Source organism: Rattus norvegicus, chromosome 5 (genome assembly GCF_021556685.1).
Source record: "Rattus norvegicus strain SHRSP/BbbUtx chromosome 5, alternate assembly SHRSP_T2T, whole genome shotgun sequence".
NCBI lineage: Eukaryota > Metazoa > Chordata > Mammalia > Rodentia > Muridae > Rattus > Rattus norvegicus.
In genome coordinates, this window is record NC_141538.1 from 63,416,071 (window position 1) to 63,435,562 (window position 19,492).

Sequence of the window (19,492 nt, forward strand, 5' to 3'; positions counted from 1 at the left end):
AAACTCTGTCCCCAGTTGATGAATTTACACACGACTCATTTCTTGAAGTCACCTGAATTCCAAATTCATTGCTCTGTGGAATCTCTGACGCCCCGTTTCTGGCTGTTCTGTAGTCATTTCTGACATCATGTAGGAGTTCTTAGCCTCTCTCTATAAACCTGTTCCTGCCACTCTAGCTCCTTTAGCAGCCCCTGCATGCACACCTTTAGATGCTGGAGGGTCTCTCGATCTTCGCCATTATGATCCCTCACCGTACTGCCAGCCACGCACGTCCCTTCCCATGGTGAATGGCATCGCTGTGCGTTTCTCTGTGTGCTCGTTTGCCTCACTATGTATGTAGCCCAGCCTGGATTGCAGGTGTGCACCACCACTCCTGGCCACTGGGGGGTGTTGCTGCTGTGATTTGCTTCATTTTACTTTCATCTCTTGGAGTCATGGTGGTGGGTGGCCTCCGTTGTGATCATTCTGTCTCGTCCGCCAAGTGCTGCAGGATGGCAGGTGTGTGCTGCACGCCTGGCTTTGGCTATTTTACATATACAAAAGCAGTCCCTCCCCTTCAAATGACTTAGCTTTGACTTTTACTTGAGACAGACTGTATTAGTTAAAACAAAGACTTCTACAGTATAGGAAGATTCTTACAGATGTGTCAACTGTGTAGAAAATTTGAGAGTTCAGTTTCAAAGTACATATTTGTTAAATTTATTAAGTTGCTGTGCTCTCTCTTGGTTTTTACAGATCCATATAATAAGTTTAAGGCACTGTCATTGTGTTCTCTTTGGTTTGGTTTGGTTTGTGTATAAGTCTGCACAAGTGCAGTGTGGAAAGAGGCCATGTCTGTTTTCTGAGCATGGGCACTTCGGACACTGGGAAGGCCGCATGGAAAGGGACAGTGTTAGGTGTTGTACATAGCAGTCCTGACCTGCATTAGACACCAGATTATGCACCAAATTGTCATGTCAACCAGAAATTCCTGCATGTGCTTGTGCACACTTCTGGGGTTGTGGCACTCAGGTAGGGATAGAGTTGACTAGAGAGTTAAGTCGATGAGTGTGGCTGTTGTGTGTCAGTGAGCATTGGATGGCCCATGGCTGTCTGTAGTCCTGCTGAGTCACGTGATTATTATCCTCCAGGCATGTTTTACTTCTCATATTCAGGGCTGTGCTGGTGATCACTGGTTAACATTAACAAAAAGCCGTTTCATCTCAGTGTCTCTCTTTCTCCACAGTGGGCTCGGTGTGCTGCAGTTACGCGGGGCATCACACCAACTGCCGAGAATTCTGTCAAGCCATTTTTCGAACAGACTCCTCTCCTGGACCATCTCAGATCAAAGCAGTGGAAAATTATTGTGCGTCTATTAGTCCACAGTTGATACACTGTGTGAACAATTACACCCAGTCGTATCCAATGAGAAACCCAACTGACAGTAAGTGAAGGGGTTGTGTTCTTCTCCGTCTTCGATGAATAATTAATTCATTTACAAACTCATGTGTTCATGTAGGTGTCTGGTCGGGTTCCCTTGAGACATCCAGATCTCTGATGCACATCAGACTATACCTTTACACCAGGAAATTCCATGTTGTCATTTACACAAGAAAACATAAATGTATATATATGTATGTATATTACATATAAATGCGTAGTAGTATATGAGAAAAAAGATAGAAATAACCCAAAAATGCATCAGGATATTGACTAAATGATATTTCTATGCAATAACCACACTTTACAACTAACAAAAGGGGGTAAATTTATTCCAGAAGTCCAAGGTGTATTTAGAAAACAAAGCAAGTTTCAGAACTGAAAGCATAGTGTGTTCTATTTAGCTGTTCTACACCATATATTTCTGTAATGCTGAAACTTTTTTTAATAGAAGCTTTTACTTTCAAAATAAAAAAATCATAAAAATAAGAGAATTATATTTTTGAAAAATCAAGGCTCTGATGAAGCAGTCCTTGCGGGAATCTTCAAACACCTACTTTAGATTTCCTAGAATCCATTCCGCTCACCGAGAGAGTTTAAAGAACCGACAGGTCAACCAGACTGACGAAAGACTAGCTTATAAGGCAGATGTTTGTGTTCATACTGGAATATTCTAAGGCTTCTTTTATTATCTTGAAAGTGGTGTGCATTGTGTGGCCATAATTGAAATCAGAATCTGAGGCTTCTGACGCCCTGTGATGTGGTGGTGTGGTGAAAACCAGACACGTGGCCTTCGTTTATTCTAAAGCGGATCTGTGTTTCCTGACATTTAAACACACTGGAATGTTGCCAGCAGTGAGGGATAGAAGCTCTAAGAAAGCTAAGGCAGAAAGAGGTTTTAAGGGTAGAGCAATAAGCTCCAGTGTCTGTCCCAACCCAGAGGAAGCTAGAAAAGGCAGCTTCAAATTAAGTGTGCTTCCTCAAATGCAGACACCTGAGAAGCTACTTGAGAGAACCCTTCCGAAGTCTGTAGCCTGCCTGAAAGTATTCTTTTGGTTTCTAGTTCTTTGTAGAAAATTAAAGGCTGGGTGAGTGGGGACGGACATTCACAGGCAAACCATGGCCCATTAGCATGTTGGAGGCCCTGGTTCAATCCCTGTCATCTTAAAAGAAAAGAAAAGAAAATTAAAGGCAGAAATAAACTAAGATATTGACAGAGTTCATAGTATCTAAATTACAATGTATATTAATTAGCTTCTACAGACTTAAAAACGTCTGTGGTATCTCAGGGTATGATTAAGTGGAATGATTTTAATGCCACAGAAGTTAGTCACCAATCTTATATAGACTAGACACAAGCAGGAATTAAGCCCACTCTGATTTGCAATATTTTTCCAAGAGCATAATAATATGTTTTATGTGAGGTTTTCTTAGGTGTGGGATGACTTATATAAGGATAGTTCTAGAAAGCTCACGGCTGGGAACTGTGGTGGATTCTGGGAAACTTGCAGAATGGAGAGAACAGGCCCTGTTTGCTGCAGAGACTTGCACAGGGGCGACATGTTTCCTGCCTGCTCCCGTGCTGCTCTCGGCAGAGCAGTGGTTATGAAGCGTCTCACAGCAGCCTTCCGCCCTGAATGCAGGTTTGTACTGCTGTGACAGAGCTGAAGAGCATGCTTGCCAGAGCGCCTGCAGGAGGATTCTAACGTCTAAGAAGACAGAAATGGAGATTGTGGACGGCCTCATTGAGGGTTGCAAGACCCAGCCCTTGCCTCAAGATCCTCTTTGGCAGTGTTTTCTCGAAAGCTCACAGTCAGTTCACCCTGGAGTCACCGTGCACCCTCCTCCCTCAACCGGCCTTGATGGGGCCAAATTGCATTGTTGCTCTAAAGCAAACACCTCAGTGTGTAGGTTAGTATCTCATTTTCCTTTATCAAGATCAACAGAAAACAGCATTTTAATTGGTGGCTTTTAACAAATGTCTTATTTTTGTGTTGTGTAGGCTTAGCATTTGGAAGATAAAAATGGGTGTATAGCTCAGTGGTAGACTGCTTAGCATGTACAGATTCAGTCCTAGTGCAAACGATAATAGAAGAATAGAAAATCTCTCACTTTTTAAAAAATTTTTTTCTTTTTTCTTTTTTTCGGAGCTGGGGACCGAACCCAGGGCCTTACGCTTGCTAGGCAAGTGATCTACCACTGAGCTAAATCCCCAACCCCACTTTTTAAAATTTTTTAAAGTATATGTATTTTATGCATATGAGTGTTCTGTCTATACTTGTGTGGATGGGTGGTACCCCCAGAGGCCCAAGAGGGCGTCAGATCCCCTGGAGTTGGCATTACAGGCCGCTGTAAGTTGCCATGCACATATTAGGAGCTGAACCTGGGTCTGCAAGAGCAGAAAACACTCTTCCCCACTAAGCCATCTCACCAGCCCAGAGTCTCTAATTATTTTGTTCAGCAAATGTTAACTGAAGACTGTTTAAGTACAATATTTTAGGGCCAGCAAGGTCACTACTTAGCAGGTAGAGACACGTGCCACCAGGCCTGATTAAATAATTAAATGATCTAAGTGTAATTCTTGGGATCCACATGGTAAAAGAGGAAAACAGACTCCCTCAAGTTGTTCTCACACTGCTACACATTGTGAATGCACATGCACACACACAAAAAAAAATAAATAAATACAATTTAACTTAAAAAACATATGAATATTTTCCTTGCATGTGTACATGTGTATGACATATATGCCTGGTGCCCAAGGGGGTCAGAAGAGGAGGTCATAGGATCACATAGAACTTGAGTTCAGCCCTTTAAAATTTTGTTTTATACATTGAGTAGAGGTATGAAGGATTAACTATTAAAAGGGCTAACTATTTATGGATGATGTGATGTCATTAAGCTTTAGTGTGCTGGGCCTGGAGAGAGGGCTCAGTGGTTAGGAGTTCTTACTGTTCTTGCAGAAGACCTGAGCTTGGTCCCAGCAACCATTGGGTGGCCCACAATTACCTATAGCCCCAACTGTGGGGGATTAATACTCTCTTCTAGCACCGTAAGCCCCTTTACTCACATGTGCAGGCACATACTTACACATGCAAATAGTTATTTAGAATATGTTTTGATCTAATATTTAAGAGATAGTTATTAAATTATGAAATTTTAGAATAGGGATTGTAATTCAGCTGGTAGAGTGCTTGCCTAGCATGCATAAAGCCCTCTAATGCCACATAAACTAGTCATGGAGACACATATCCCATGTGTCCCAGCACTCAGGAGGTGGAGACAGGAGGATCAGTGTCAGCCTCAGCTATATACTGAGTTCAAGGCCAGCCTGAGCCCCATGATTCCCACTGTTAAAAGGAAGAAAGGACAAACTGAATTTAAACAGTCTTTTATTATAACAACCTTAGTGATATAGGCATCTATGTTAGTTGGAGAATTATTGTGTGGTGGTTCTGGAACAAAAAAATCTGTCATAAACAAATGAGGAAAGTTTTATTTCAGTTCAAAGGTTTCAGTCCAGAATCCCGGCTCCATTGGCTTATTCTGAGGAGAAGCAGAATATTCCAGTGGAGGGAGTTTGGTAGATCAGAGCTGCTCACCCAATCACCTACTCTCTCCAGTCAGACTTTCCAGCTAAACTCAACCTCCTAAAGTTTCTGCCAACTCTCCAGCTAGGGACCAAGCCTTCAGCACCTGAGCCTCTAAGGAATTGTTTCACATCCAAATCATCAATTGGGTATGGCACCCAGAGATGAAAAATAGTGCAAATGTGAACTGAGCAAACAGTGTAGCGCTGACAGTCAGTGGAGGTAGCTGAGAGCATGGTGGGTAGTCCCTTTCTGTTGCTATGATGGGACACCATGACCAGGGCAACTAGAGAAGAATTGGTTAATTGGGCTTTGAGTTTAGAGGGTTAAGAGTCCAGGACCATCATGGCAGGGAGCATGGAAGCAGGCAGGCATGGTGGGTGCCAGAGCAGTAGTTGAGAGCTCATATCTTGAGGCACAATCATGAAGCAGATTTAGGGGTAGGGTGGCACAAATCTTTTGAAACCTCAAAGCCCCTCTCCCTAATGACATACCTTCTCCAACAAGGCCACACCTTCTAATCCTTCCCAAACAGTTCCACCAAAGACCAAGTATTCAAATACATGAGCCCATGGGGGCATTCTCATTCAGATTACAACAAAGATGTAACAGAAGTTTGCCTTATTAGAGGTATTTTGGACAAAAAGGAGCCAAACATTACTAGGATATCCTGAAGGAAAAGTAGAAACATTTTATTTTATTCTCATAAAATTGGTGAACCATTACAAAAACAAATTATGCCTAGGGTAATCCATCCAACTTTACCAAAGAGACAAAAAACTCTAAACAAAGCCAATTGAAAGGACGAACTGTAAGTAACTGGCCCTATAGTTACAGAGGTGGATTCTGTATAGAAGTTAATAAAGTATTGATGAGAGGGGTGCTGAGGAATGTTTCAGCACTCACAAAAATAAATTTCTGTCTGTATTGAGTGACTGGAGCTTGGGATGGTTCTTGCTATTTGTTTTGGTTTATGAGACAACTCCTCTCTAAGTAATCCTGGCCGTCCTGAAACTCACTGTTTAGACCAGGCTGGCCTCAAACTCGCTGACTCCACCTGCCTCTGCCTCCCAAGTGCTGGGATTAAAGGTGCCGCCGGCCTGATGAGCAGGCCCGCGTGGTGTTGGTTTTGAAGAGTGTTACTGTCATTTCTAACATGTATTTAGGAGGGCATCTGATCTGGTGCAGGGGAGATTGAAGGACAGTTGAGCGTTGTTCTCTCCTTTACTATATGGGCCCAGGGATTGTTAGGTTGGCAGCAGGCCCTGTTACCTGCTGCCGCTACCTTAACAACAGGTTTATGGTTTGCTGAATGCTTTCAGTTTCATCAGACTGACCTTTCTGAAACCTCATGAGATAATTGGGGAAATTTATATAATTTCTGTTTTAAATGTTAGAAACTAACTCAAGATGTTGAATAATCTATTCAGGGTAAATATAGAAAATTAATAACTAGAAAAAATACTGACTTCCTCTTCCTCAAAATGTGCACACTCCCATGAGAGCCAGGGTCTGATCTGTGTAGTGATACTGCGTCACCAGTGCCTTGAAGAAGCAGGCACATAGAACGGCGCTCCTGACTCCAGGGAGAGCGGGCAGACATACTGCAGAGTAAAGGGACTTCTTTAGGTCAGTGTCTAGAGCACTGGCTGCTCTCTAGCCAACCCAGGTTCATTTCCTACAACCACACAGCAGCTCACAGCTGTCTGTGATTCAGGTCCAGCAGATCCGATGACCTCCATTGACGCCTGACACACACACAGTGCACAGATGTACATGCAGGCAAACATTCATTCACATTAAAAAGTTAAAGCCAACCCCTTCTTCATGGGGTATTTTGAGAGTCAAATAACTGTGAGAACGGTAGAAAATATTTACTTATAGTTTTGTATATTTCAATGATATCAAATTTTTATAGTGAACATGTATAGGTTTATAAAAATAGACTAATGCGGGGCTGGGGATTTAGCTCAGTGGTAGAGCGCTTGCCTAGGAAGCGCAAGGCCCTGGGTTCAGTTCCCAGCTCCGAAAAAAAGAAAAAGGAAAAAAAAATAGACTAATGAATCCAGCGTATAAAAGCCCCAGGATGCGGTGGATCAACTACAATAGTATGGAGAAGTTTTGAGGGTCTTAAGGAATATAAGTGACTTAAACAAACTTTAGTCTATAAACCCCACCCCTCATCTTTCCTGGTTCTAGGTACTGAACCCAGCAGCCCAGGCTCATAGCTCACACAGTTACTCTTAAAATGCTTCTTTAGCAAAGCACTCTGCCTTGTATGGTTAGCATAATTAGAGGAGATTGTACCTTTGTGGAGGTAAAACCTTGTGTTTTACTTTAAGTACATATTGAGAAAAGAAGGGAGTAAGAAAGCTATGGGAAAAATAGTTGTCCAGGACTGAGGATGAACAAAACACCCTAAGGGACCAGAAAAGGACGTATCCACCTTTCTATCAATCGTAGCAAAGGGGTTGGGTGATTTTTTTCTTTAATTTTTGGGAAATTATTTACTGATGTATTACTGAATTTATTTATTTATTCCTGGGGTGGGGTGGGATGGGCATGCATGCCATGGAATGTGTGTGGAGATCAGAGGAAACTGTACTCCATTCTTTCCTTCTGCCACTATGTGGGTTCTGGGGGGTCAGGCTCAGATCACCAGGCTTGCATGGTGAGCTCTTTCTCCCGCTTAGCCATGACTCAGTCCCACTCTGTCCTGTGGATGACTTTTTTTAAATATGTACATTGTGTTGTATTTTTATTTTATTTGTATGAGTGTTTTCCTGCATGTGTATCTGTGCACCGCATGCAAGCCTGATGCCCTCAGAGGCCAGGAAAGTGTGTGGGGGTCCCCTGGAATCGGAGCCACAGAGTTAGGAGCTGCTGCCATGTGGGTGCTGGGGATCAAATCTGAGGCCTCCGAAAGAGCTCTTAATTGATGAGCTACCTCTCCAGCCTCACTGGCTTTTAAAACACCATTTTTCATGGAGAAGATGACTTCATCTGGCTCCGAATACCAGGAGCTAGTTAATTTGTACCTTTTTTCTTTATGTTCTTAAAAATAGTCGATACAATTTTAGTTTTTCATAAAGCAAATATTCACTAGGCTTCTGTCTGATGTGCTGCATTTATCCTTTGTTTCAGGGAATTGTGCACGAAACTCTACAGCATGAGCTGGGGAAACACACAGAGCTGGCAGGAGTTTGACCGCATCTGTGAATATAACCCCGGGGAAGTGTCCATGCTGGCCTGTCTGGCTGATGTCCGGGAGCCTTGCCAGTTGGGTTGTACAAACCTTACTTACTGTACAAACTTTAACAACAGGTAGGAAAATTATTACACCTGGAAATAGAAATGCACTGTCATTAACTTCGTTCTTTCTGGAATGCCTTCTGGATCTCTGTAAGATCAGCCAGTTCTCATAAACACTGAGCTCTTTCCAGCCCCTCACCTTTTAAAAAAGGGGCAGAATGGAGCATTTCATAAGAGATAACATTTATTAGTAGATAATACCTAACAACAAAAAGTGACAGAAGCCATCTAGGAGAGACTGTGGCAAGAAAGTGACTTCCTGGAGACAGCCCATGGTATAGCTTGGTTGCAATGGGTGTGCAATGGAGAGGCACAGCCCCAGAGGCTTCAGCCCACGGTTGCTTCTCGCTGCTGATATGCCTTTCTTGCCACTATTACATACCCTAGTGATTCCTGCAGATATCCACGGATGAAGCCACAGCTGGGCAGCATGATAAAACAGGGCCATGTAAGACTGCTGCTTTGAACTTATAATGAGCTTACAGTGAAACACTGTTCTGAACTTACTACCAACATCCTTCTGTAACCCCTTTTGTGTAACATTCTATTTATAAAGTTATTTTATGAAGAACTTTTATCTAAGAAGGCATAACAAAGCTGAGGGAAAATATAAAGCATGACTGTTGGGCTCCGTTCCATCCACCAAACACACGATGTTGGTATCAGGAATATATGTCTATCTATATGTGTGTACATGCATACATATGTAGGTATGTGTGCATGTGTATAAGTATGGATGTGCACTTGTGAAATTGATGAAATAGGTGGTCAGGCCCAGCCAGCAGTGTGTGTGTGTGTGTGTGTGTGTGTGTGTGTGTGTGTATACCTGACTTTCTTCTTTTCCTTTTCTTTTTTTCCTTTCTTTTCTCTGTGAAATTGCCAAAAGTCAGCTTTTGGCCCTAGAACAGTAAGAGTTAAATTGCCAGAAGCCATCAGCGTCTGGCCCCAGAACAGTATGAGAGAGTTACAAGGCCAGAGGTCATCAGACTTCAGCTGTCGCTCGTTCCACCCCAGTACCTGATCCTGACATGGCTGACCCCAGCAAAGAAGGAGTAAAATGCTCGCATTTATCCCTTGCATTCCATGTTCTATAACAACATGGGTAAATATCAAAGAAAAAAATCATGTTTTAGTGACTATTCCAGGTCCCCCAAGTAGAGTATGATTTCATTTACATCAAATTCTAGAACAGGCTAGAATAATTTGTGATGTGTTGTGTATGGAGACTGATCATATGGAGGTCCAACAGGGCACAAGGGCACTATCTGGTGTGGTGGAAATGTTCCATTATTGATTTATTGATTTATTGATTTACATGCCTTTCTATGAGCTAAGCACGTGTGAAATCACATCCAACTTATACTCTTGACATTTTGTTTCTTAGTTATACCTCAGTTTTGTTTGCTTGCCTTTTTTGTCCTTTGGTTTGGTTTTGGTTTTTTGGTTTTTCAAGACAGGGTTTCTTTGTATAACCGTGGCTGGAACCAATTCTGTAGCCAGGATGGCAGCACAGATCAATGCCCCATCCCCCCTGCTCCACCCCCCACCCCCACGAAAGTGCTGGGATTAAAGGCATGTGCCACCACCCCCTGGTTAAACCTGTTTTATTTTGTGAAGTAAAGTGAAATGGTCTGGGCATGTTGGTCCTGTCCTCAGAACCTTGAGGTTTAGCTGCTTCATAAGAAGCTGTGTCACCTAAGACATTCAGTCAGCGCCCCTGATGCTAGTGCCAGTTGTCTTCAACCACTTGAAGCTGAAAGCCTATGGTGGGTCTTACGCGCTCTCCCTTTAAGAAAACCAGATTTTCCTGATGTGGATGTATGAAGAGTTTACTCATTGTCTCTACCCAGGAAATAATTTGTCTCCATTCCTTCCGGATCTTTTTAAGGCCAACAGAACTTTTCAGGAGCTGCACGGCGCAGTCTGACCAGGGCGCCATGAGTGACATGAGGCTGTGGGAGAAGGGCAGCATAAAGATGCCCTTCATCAGCATCCCCGTCCTGGACATTAGAACCTGCCAGCCAGACCTGTGGAAGGCCGTCGCCTGCTCCCTGCAGATCAAGCCGTGCCACAGGAAGTCCCGAGGGAGCATCATCTGCAAGTAAGTCACGCCAGCCAGCCAGCACGGGAGTCCTCTACCTCAGCCTCTCTGTACAGCTTTCTGCCCTTTGCCTGTGCCCCTCCCCCACACGATGCTTTCACACTTTCTCCTCCTCTGCCTGACAGATGCTCCTCATCTTCCTCTCTGAAGCCTGCCCTTCTTCACCCTTGTGAAATACCAGACATTCTTACAGTCTTCCCACGTTCCTTTGGCTGATACTAACTTATCCTTAGTACACATTCCCGTCAAACTTCATGTATGCTTTATTATGGAATCTCGTTCAAGAAGAAGTTTCTAAACACCTTCAGTGCACAGTTATGGTTTTATACTTTAAGATTCTTTATTACATTCATTTATTCATGGAACGAGTGTTCTTTTGTACAGCTGTGTACAAATGCCTCCAGGTGTACACATGTGGACGTCAAAGCACAACTTGGACCACAGTGCGTACGTGTGTGTATGTGTGTGTTTGTGTGTGCATGTGCGTGTGTTTGTGTGTGTTTGTGTTTGAGTGTGTGTTTGTGTGTGTGACTGTGTGCGTGTGTGTGCGTGTGTGTGTTTGTGTGTGTCTGTGTGTGCATGTATGTGTGCGTGTGTGAGTGTGTGTGTGTTTGAGTGTGTGCATGAGTGTGTGTGTGTGTGTGTGTGTGTGTGTGTGTGTGTGTGTGTGTGTAGGGGTGCGGGGGGTTCAGTGCATCCCAGGTTGAATTCAGGTCATCAGCCTTTGCAGCAGGCACCTTTTCCAACAAGCCATCTTGCTGGCTCTATCCTCATACATTTAGAAAGGGAGGATGTGGGTGAGGGCACACCACCTCAGTGAGTGGGTCCCTCAGGCGTCAGGCTCAAGTTGTCCTCAGGCTTGGTGGGGACACTAAAGCTCGCTGCCCCTCTGGCTTTAGTTGTGTTCCCAACTTACATTCCCCTTGACTTAGGTATTCTCTTTCTCTGCTTTGCCCTTCTGCTCTCTGCTGGTCCTCCTCCGCAGCTACTGTTCTGCTATTACGCAGTGGGAGTCAGTGGCCAGCCATCAGGTCCTGTTCTAGGAAATAGTTCTGAACGGCAGGTTACTTAGGAGACCTAAGGCAAGGCCAAGATGACAGCTGCCTGATGGGAGAAGCAGCCCTCACTACACAGCTACAGCTGCTCTTCAGGCCTCTGTTTTTCAAAGGCTTTTCCAAGACCAAGTCCACACCCGGCCCTAAACCACTGGCGTGTGGCTCAGCACTGCTCACTTCAGGTTATTAACCGTCCAGATCACTTTTATTTTTTCTTATTTGGTTTAGTTTTGATTTTGGAGTCTTCCTGTCTCACTCTACAGTTAGACTGGCCTTGACCTCATAACAATCCTCCTGCCTCAGCCTCCTGAGCAGAGATTACAGGTATGAGCTGTCGTGCCCGGCTTCTAATCCATTTTCCAACGTGGCTCAAGAATGAGCAGCATAAGGGAGGGGTTGAGGTCTAACTCTGTGGTAAGAAGTCAAGGTCACACATGGGAAGGACGTGCTCGCAGGAAACCTTCACCTAAGGATCAGCCTTTACTCAAGACTAAAGAAAACTATTAGAGATATATGTGTCTTCTATGTATAAGTGTTTTGTCTACATGTATATATTTGCACTACATGCGTACCCAGTAGCCACGGAGGTCAGAAGACTCATAGTACTGGGGTTTACAGATGGTTTTCAGCCCCCATATAGGTACTAAAAACTAGGGGGCTGGAGAGATGGCTCAGAGGTTAAGAGTACTGTCTGTTCTTCCAGAGGTCCTGAGTTCAATTCCCAGCAACCACATGGTGGCTCACAACCACCTATAATCAGGTCTGGTGCCTTCTTCTGGCCTGTAGTTGCATACATGCAGGCAGAAAGCTGTATGATGTGTACATAATAAATAAATTAAAAAAAAACTAACCCCATGTCCTCTGCAAGAGCAACAAGTGCTTTTAACTATGGAGCCCTCTTTCCAGCCCTGAAAATTAAGCTGCCAACTCCCTGGTTGTTATAAGCCAAACACCTTAGCAGTGATAACTACAAATATCTTAAAAAATGAGAAAGGGAGGAACGGAAGGGGAATGGAAGCAACAACACAAGGCCTTGAAAGTGGCATACCATTTGCAGGGCAGACTAGCCTAGCTCACTTTCCTCTTATAGGTGGTAGACGCTGCACCATGCTTGGAGCAGTGAATGTAAACCTGGAGCAAGGCCTTCGGCCTCAGATTACAGGACGTTAGCTACTGTTTAGCTGGAAGTTCCTGTCACTGTCCTTTGTCCACACTTAGTCCTAACCAGCCAGGGGAGCTTGGCAGGTAATGAAAGCTTCTAAGAAGTTTCAGAAACATAGTTTTGATCAGACAACATCAGGCAGAGCCATGAATCCAAAATGTTCTTTTTTCTTTTAAGATCAGATTGTGTAGAGATTCTCAAGAAATGTGGAGACCAGAATAAATTCCCTGAAGCCCACACAGCTGAAAGTATCTGTGAGTTCCTGTCCCCTGCAGATGATGTGGAGAACTGTATACCTCTGGACACATACCTCAGTAAGTACTGCGTGGGTCTGGTGCCTCTGCCCTTGTTCTTTCCCTTGGATGAGGAACTATTGCTTGATTATACTATCTGCATTAGCCACTTTCTTGTTGCTGTGACAAAAATACCCAACGAAAACATTTTAAGGGAGGAAGAGTGTACTTGGCTCACAGTTCAAGGATACAGGGGCAACCATGGCAACAGGGGTGAGACGCAGGAGCATCTGACGTTTGGAAGCAAGAGACTGTGCTCAGCTCACTTCTTCAGTCCAGGTCCCCAACTAATGGAATGGTGCCATCCAATAGGGCAGACCTAATCTCTCACCCAGGGGTCCGGAGTTTTGTCTCCTAAGTGATTAGATCCTGTCAAGTTGTCAGTGTCATCTTAAAGTGTGTAAGCATAAGTTGTATTATATCTTTCGGAGGAATTATGAACTATTTACCAGTCAGGAATTGTAAAGATTGAAGCGGAGGACAGCATCACCAGAAGTCATCATGTGACCAGAAAGTAGAATTTCCCCCTAGAAAGTGGTCAGATTTGTCACTGCCTATCAGGACCTGAGCCAGGCCTACTTTGGCCTTACTCAATAGAGGAGAGAAGAAAGAGCTCTCCCCTGGGCTCACGTGGGGAAGTGGAACTTGTCTCACTGCTTTAGTTTCACCCTGCCAGACACTTCTGCCAAGAGCTACCCGGCAGTAAGTTGGTACCTCCCTGAGGGAGGAATTCCAGTAAGAGCTCCTTAGGAGCAGTGAAAACAGTGTCTGAGGTCAAGCCCTTAGTGTTTGGGCTGCTACCAGGGGCACCAGAGCCATAAGCTGGCTGACCACTAGAGAAGCCTAGTGGCTTCTTTCCCAGTTAGGAGTAAGCCCAACTGCCAATAGCACAGGAAAGCTCAGAAGTAGGCCAGGATGTTTATGGTGGTGCAACATCAGGAACACAGGCTTCTCAGCCGTTCTCCACTCTGCTCAGTCACTCCCTGCACTTTACTGCCCTACTGTGGCTGCTTCTGCTTTATCCAACTGACTCTAGTTGGCAAAAGGGAAGGAGGGGGAGAGACGTCTCCTTAATCTCAGGGGGCACTTTTAAGTGTATGAAAAACTTGGATGGGTGATCTTTTTAGCTTTGGGCCTATGCCCACCTTGAATAAAAATAAGGATCTACTAAGCAAACAGAGAAGAGAGGGTGGTGAGTGTCTAACTGGCAGGCTCTCCGGGTAAAGAGACCGTGGTTGGTACATGCTTTTGCCCCTGTGACCTTGGGAAGACCCCTTCCCAAGTTCCAGGTAAAGCTGCCCGGAGTGGTGGGCTGAGTGAGAAGGCTCCTGCAGCCTGTCTCTGCTGAGCCGAGCGAGGTTGAGAATCAAGTAAGCACATCAGTATATTCATGATCAGGCTATTCATGGTGCTGGAAACTTCCAGCGTGTGTCGGGGAGAAAATGATCTCAACAGGAGGGAAACTGGAGAATGCTCCAACATGCATAGCAGCACTGTCCTGAAATACCACATGGGCTTGAAGAGCTGCTCTGCCTCGGCCGCATGGTGGAGGGTAGGCATGACTGTGCTGTGGGCTCATGTCTCCATAACAGATTGCCACCTGCTGTTTTGAGGTGCAGACTCATCCCTCTTACACATGAACACGTGTGTGATCACCATGCCCCAGATATGCCCCATCTCTGAACTGCTGACCACTGAAATTCTCCGAGCTTACCTTGGTCTCTTCCAGAGAGTGACTCCATGTTTGTTCACTAGTGTGTCCAGCACCCAGGACCTGCCAGCTGTATTGCAGGTCCCCAGTACTACGCGAATGGTTGAGTGCATTGTGATAAAGTGACAAAGGAACAAATCCAAATGTTCAGTCAGGCTGGTTAGACTTAGGCCTTGCTTTCTGCCTGTGAGCTCTCCAACTACTCCACCATGATGAAGCAGATAACTTGAAGATGTGATGTCCTTTTAGATCGGTTACACTGAACAATTTTGTGTCTTTCAGGGCCAAGTGCTTTAGGCAACATCATAGAGGAAGTGACTCATCCCTGTAATCCAAATCCTTGCCCAGCCAATGAGCTCTGTGAAGTAAACCGAAAGGGGTGTCCGTCTGGAGATCCCTGCCTTCCGTACTCCTGTGTTCAAGGTAAGAGGTGGGGCTGTGGTGAGTGTGATATGAGCAGGGGACAATGCTGCTGGCGTTTCCTTAGAGCAGTTGTCTTACACCCAGGCTATAGGGACGTTTTCTTTACTATCTTTTTCTGTGAAGTTTAAGGGTGTCCCACAAAAAAATGTATTTATGCAAACAAAGACACATCTGTTGAGGTCTGTTCTGCTGCTATGTATTGTAATGCTAAATACTGGCACCCTAAATCCTCGTGTACACCAAGTGATGCTGTGTAACCTGGCTCCTTAGTTTAAAACTATTGGTTGAATAAAGAGGCTGACAGCCTATAGCCAGGCAGAAGAGAGGTAGTCAAGGCTTCGGTTCCTGGGCTTGAGGTCTGAGGCAGAGACCATGAGGAAGAAGAAAAGGTGGAGAGAGGAGAAGATGCCATGGGGTAAGGGATCGTGGGAACTGGACAGAGTAAGGCTGAACACAACAGGCCATATCTCAGGGTTATTGGCAGGGAAGTAGACATAATGGCGTAAGAGTCAATGTCTGCCCAGCTCTAGGGCTTTAAAGACTTATCATAAATATAAAGTTTGTGTGTCTTTTATCTGGGAACTGAATGATCAAAGGCAGGGTAGAAACCCACAGTTGAGATTAAATAATTCCCACAGCACACATAGAATTTCAGTTGTCATGTAAACTGTAAGCTAGCGCTGTCAGTACAAAGGTGAGTCCTAATGCGTTAGGGTTCTTGACTACAGCACAGAAGCAAAGCTGCAGCCAGCTGTTTGTGCCTGCTCTTCCGTGCTGTAATGTCTGAAAAGCACTGTTCACGGCCTTCTCCTCTCCTCCACAGCACGTGAAGAAAACGCTCACTGCGATCCTTCATCATCTCATAAGGCTTATGATGAGGGCTGCAAATGTAGCTCTATGCTTGGCTAATGCAGAAAGCCTGCATTCAGTCCTCAGCAGCACAGAACGCTGGTGTCAGCAGGAGGTCAGAGTTATCCCAGCTACACAAAGCATCGGAGCATGCCAGCTTAGGCACCATAACACCCTATTTCAATAATAAAAATAAAAAGAGTAATGTTCTGTCGAAAGATAGAGATAGCTGGACGTGGTAGCTCACCCTTTTAATCCCAGTACTCAAGAGGCCAGTGGATCTTTGAATTCAAGGCCAGCCTGGTCTACATAATGAGTTCCTGGACAGCCAGGGCTACATGAGGAGACTTTGACTCTAGGAACAGAGAGAGAGGGGAGGGGGGTGGGGAGGGAGAGAGAGAGAGAGAGAATATATGAAAGAATGAATTTTGATAGTCTGTCTCTGTCAGTTGTTCAGAATATAGTTGTAGTAGCATGATTTTTAATCTGTCTCTGTTGAGGATACCTATCATGTTAGAATCAACATTTAAAATCTAAGAAGTAAAAAGGAACAAAGGATTAAGTTAGCATGGTATCTAAAGGACTCTCTGCTCAAGTGACATGATAGAGTGTCAGCTACCTTGTAGCAGTGAGCCTAGCTGATGGAGAAAGTGGCTGCCCTCTACCTCAGGCTGCTGTTTTATGTCCACTGTCACTGTGCTGGAGTTCAGACAGTAGTTTCTGTACCAAGAAAATGGTAAGATCTCTATTCTACAGTGTGTAATGTGCAACCGTTCCAAAACCATTTGTTAAACTCAGAAGCCCATTTTATGATAAATTGAAAATATTATTACCTAGAATGGGTTTCCCTTAAACCCATCTAAATACCCAGGTTTTCTTTGAATTTACAGTAGTATGCTTATAATCCATCACTAAAAATTGTCCTGGCCAAGATTAGTCTAAAAATAGTCAGTTTATATGTTATTTAAAACATGTTGTCATTTCTTCAAATATGTTTAGCCCACAGAAATAAAAAGCTATGCTTTTGTTGCTTGCTTATTTGTTTTTTAAAGAATTGTTTGTTTTATGTGAGTACGCTATAGCTGTCTTCACACACACCAGCAGAGGGCGTCAGATCCCATTACAGATGGCTGTGAGCCACCATGTGGTTCCTGGGAACTGAACTCAGGACCTCCAGAAGAGCAGTCAGTGCTCTTAACAGCTGAGCCATCTCTCCAGCTCCTGATCATTTATTTTTTGATAAGGTCTCACTACCCAATAGCCCAAGCCATCCTCCTGCCTCAGCTTTTCAGTTCTGGCAGGTAAATATTACTGTACTTGGCCAAAGCTATGTATCTTCATAGTATTTTTGTACTAAATTATTTGAGGTACGTGTCCTTAATCACCCATAAGACATGAAATTTTCATCTGAGGGTTTTTATTTTTGTCCAGTAAGCAATTTCTTATTTTGGTAAAGGTTATATAACATAATCTTTTTAACAAATATGTATTTATTTTTATGTGTTTGAGTTTTTTACCTGCATCTATATATGCATACCATGTGAGTGCAGTACCCACAGAGGCCACAAGAGGGTGTCAGGTAGACGGTTATGAGCCACCATGTAGACTGGTCCTCTCGCAGAGAGCAGCCGTGCTCTGAGCCATCTCTCCAGGCTATAACATAATCTTACAATGTTTAACAGCTGCACAGTCCTGGAAAACATCTGTAAAGTATGAAACATTGTCATAGGACAATATCAGTTCATCATCCTGCTCTTGTCTGTATTTTTGTACAGGCTGCAAATTGGGAGAAGCGTCTGACTTCATTGTCCGCCAAGGGGCACTGATCCAGGTGCCATCCTCTGCAGGGGAAGTTGGTTGTTACAAAATCTGTTCCTGTGGACAAAGTGGCCTCTTGGAAAACTGCATGGAAATGCACTGTATTGACCTCCAGAAGTCTTGCATTGTTGGAGGGAAAAGAAAGAGTGAGTCGAGCACACTCTGTTCTGTTGTTTTTACTCTGCACAAAGAATATTAGATAAGTTCTTCTGAAGATTACAATCTACATATCATATATTCCAGGACAATGCTTGTCAATCTTTACAGAATACTGATGGGGGCGGGTATGTTTGATTTAACATAGGATCTTGTGATGTACCCTAGGCTAGCCTGGAGCTCAGAACATAGCCCAGGTTGACTTTGAATGTGCAATAATCCTCCAGCCTCTGTCTCCTGAGTGGTAGAATTACAATGAGGCACTACCACATCCAGCAAGTACTAGGATTCTAGAGCGCCCTCTTGTAACAGGAAGGGCCTGCCTGTTAATCTCCTTGAACTCTGAGTGTGCCAAGCGTGAAGCCAGGTCTTACCTCACGTTATCCCTTTTAATCATCTGAGGTCCTCCTTCTGTAGGTATTGTTATTATTACTACCTCTCTTAGTGAGGGCCTCACTGCTGTGAACAGGCACCATGACCAAGGCAAGTCTTATATGGACAACATTTAATTGGAGCTGGCTTATAGGTTCAGAGATTCAGTCCATTATCATCAAGGCAGGAGCATGGCAGCATCCAGGCAGGCATGGTGCAGGAGGAGCTGGGAGTTGTACATCTTCATCTGCAGGTCTCTAGGAGAAGACTGACTTCCAGGCAACTAGGGAGGGTATTAAAGCCCACGCCCACAGTGACACAGCTACTCCAGCAAGGCCACACCTAATAGTGCCAGAGCAGATACAAACCGTCACACTCTCCCGACACCACAGCTGGTTCTCCTAGAGTCACTCTGCCAGGCCCTAGAGCTCATGCCTGTGATCCTACACTTGGGAGACTGAGGGGCTTGCTCTGAGTGTCAGGCCAGCCTGGGTGACACAGTGAGCTCCAGGCTAGCCTGAGACATACAGGGAGACATAGATGGGGGTGGTGTGGTCTAAGGACAGTGAAACAAGCTCCTGAGAGTGTACTACTGCGTTTTAGACATGAGGGCTCTGTCATTTGAGACCAGCCTGGTCTACATAGCAAACTCCAGGACAGGCAGCCCTACACAATGAGGCTTTGTCACAAAATAAATGTCTTAGATTTAAGCCCCTAGTTTATGTAGTCACAAGTTGTCTTTCAAGAATTGACATTGTAAAACTTTTTGAGGGTCCTGGGGGATGGTTCATTTGGCAAAGCATTGTGAGACAACCTGAGTTTGATTCCCCATAGCCCATGTGAAGACGCTGGGCGTGGTGGCACACTTATAGTCCCAGCCCTGGTGAGGCAGACAGTAGGACCCTGAGGCTGGCCCGCTGCACAAGCCTGACATTCTGAGTTTGGTCCCAGACCCTACCATGGAAGGTGAGAACCAGCTCTGAAAAGTTGTCCTCTGACCTGCACGTTCACACTGTGACACACATGTGTACCCACACGTGTGCACACAATAGTAATAGTAGATTTTTTAAATTTTCAAAATTGTGTGTGTGTGTGTGTGTATGTGTGTGTGTGTGTATCTGTGTGTCTGTGTCAGTGTGTCTGTGCTACAGCACATCTGTGGCTATCAGAGAAAACTTGGAGGACTTGATGCGTTCTCTCCTTCCTCCAAGTGGGTCTTGGGGATTGGATT

At 44.5% G+C, this 19,492-nt stretch overlaps 1 protein-coding gene across 2 annotated transcripts in view; it reads left to right on the plus strand.

Annotated features, from left to right (window-relative positions):
- Reck (reversion-inducing-cysteine-rich protein with kazal motifs) overlaps positions 1-19,492 on the plus strand; it is a 66,655-nt gene that overhangs the window by 35,958 nt on the left and 11,205 nt on the right. For both annotated transcript variants that reach the window (NM_001415923.1, XM_087549197.1), the window contains 7 exon segments: positions 1,226-1,423; positions 3,063-3,330; positions 8,154-8,333; positions 10,210-10,422; positions 12,817-12,953; positions 14,926-15,066; positions 17,691-17,879. In NM_001415923.1, the coding sequence (NP_001402852.1) occupies positions 1,226-1,423; positions 3,063-3,330; positions 8,154-8,333; positions 10,210-10,422; positions 12,817-12,953; positions 14,926-15,066; positions 17,691-17,879 (1,326 nt within the window).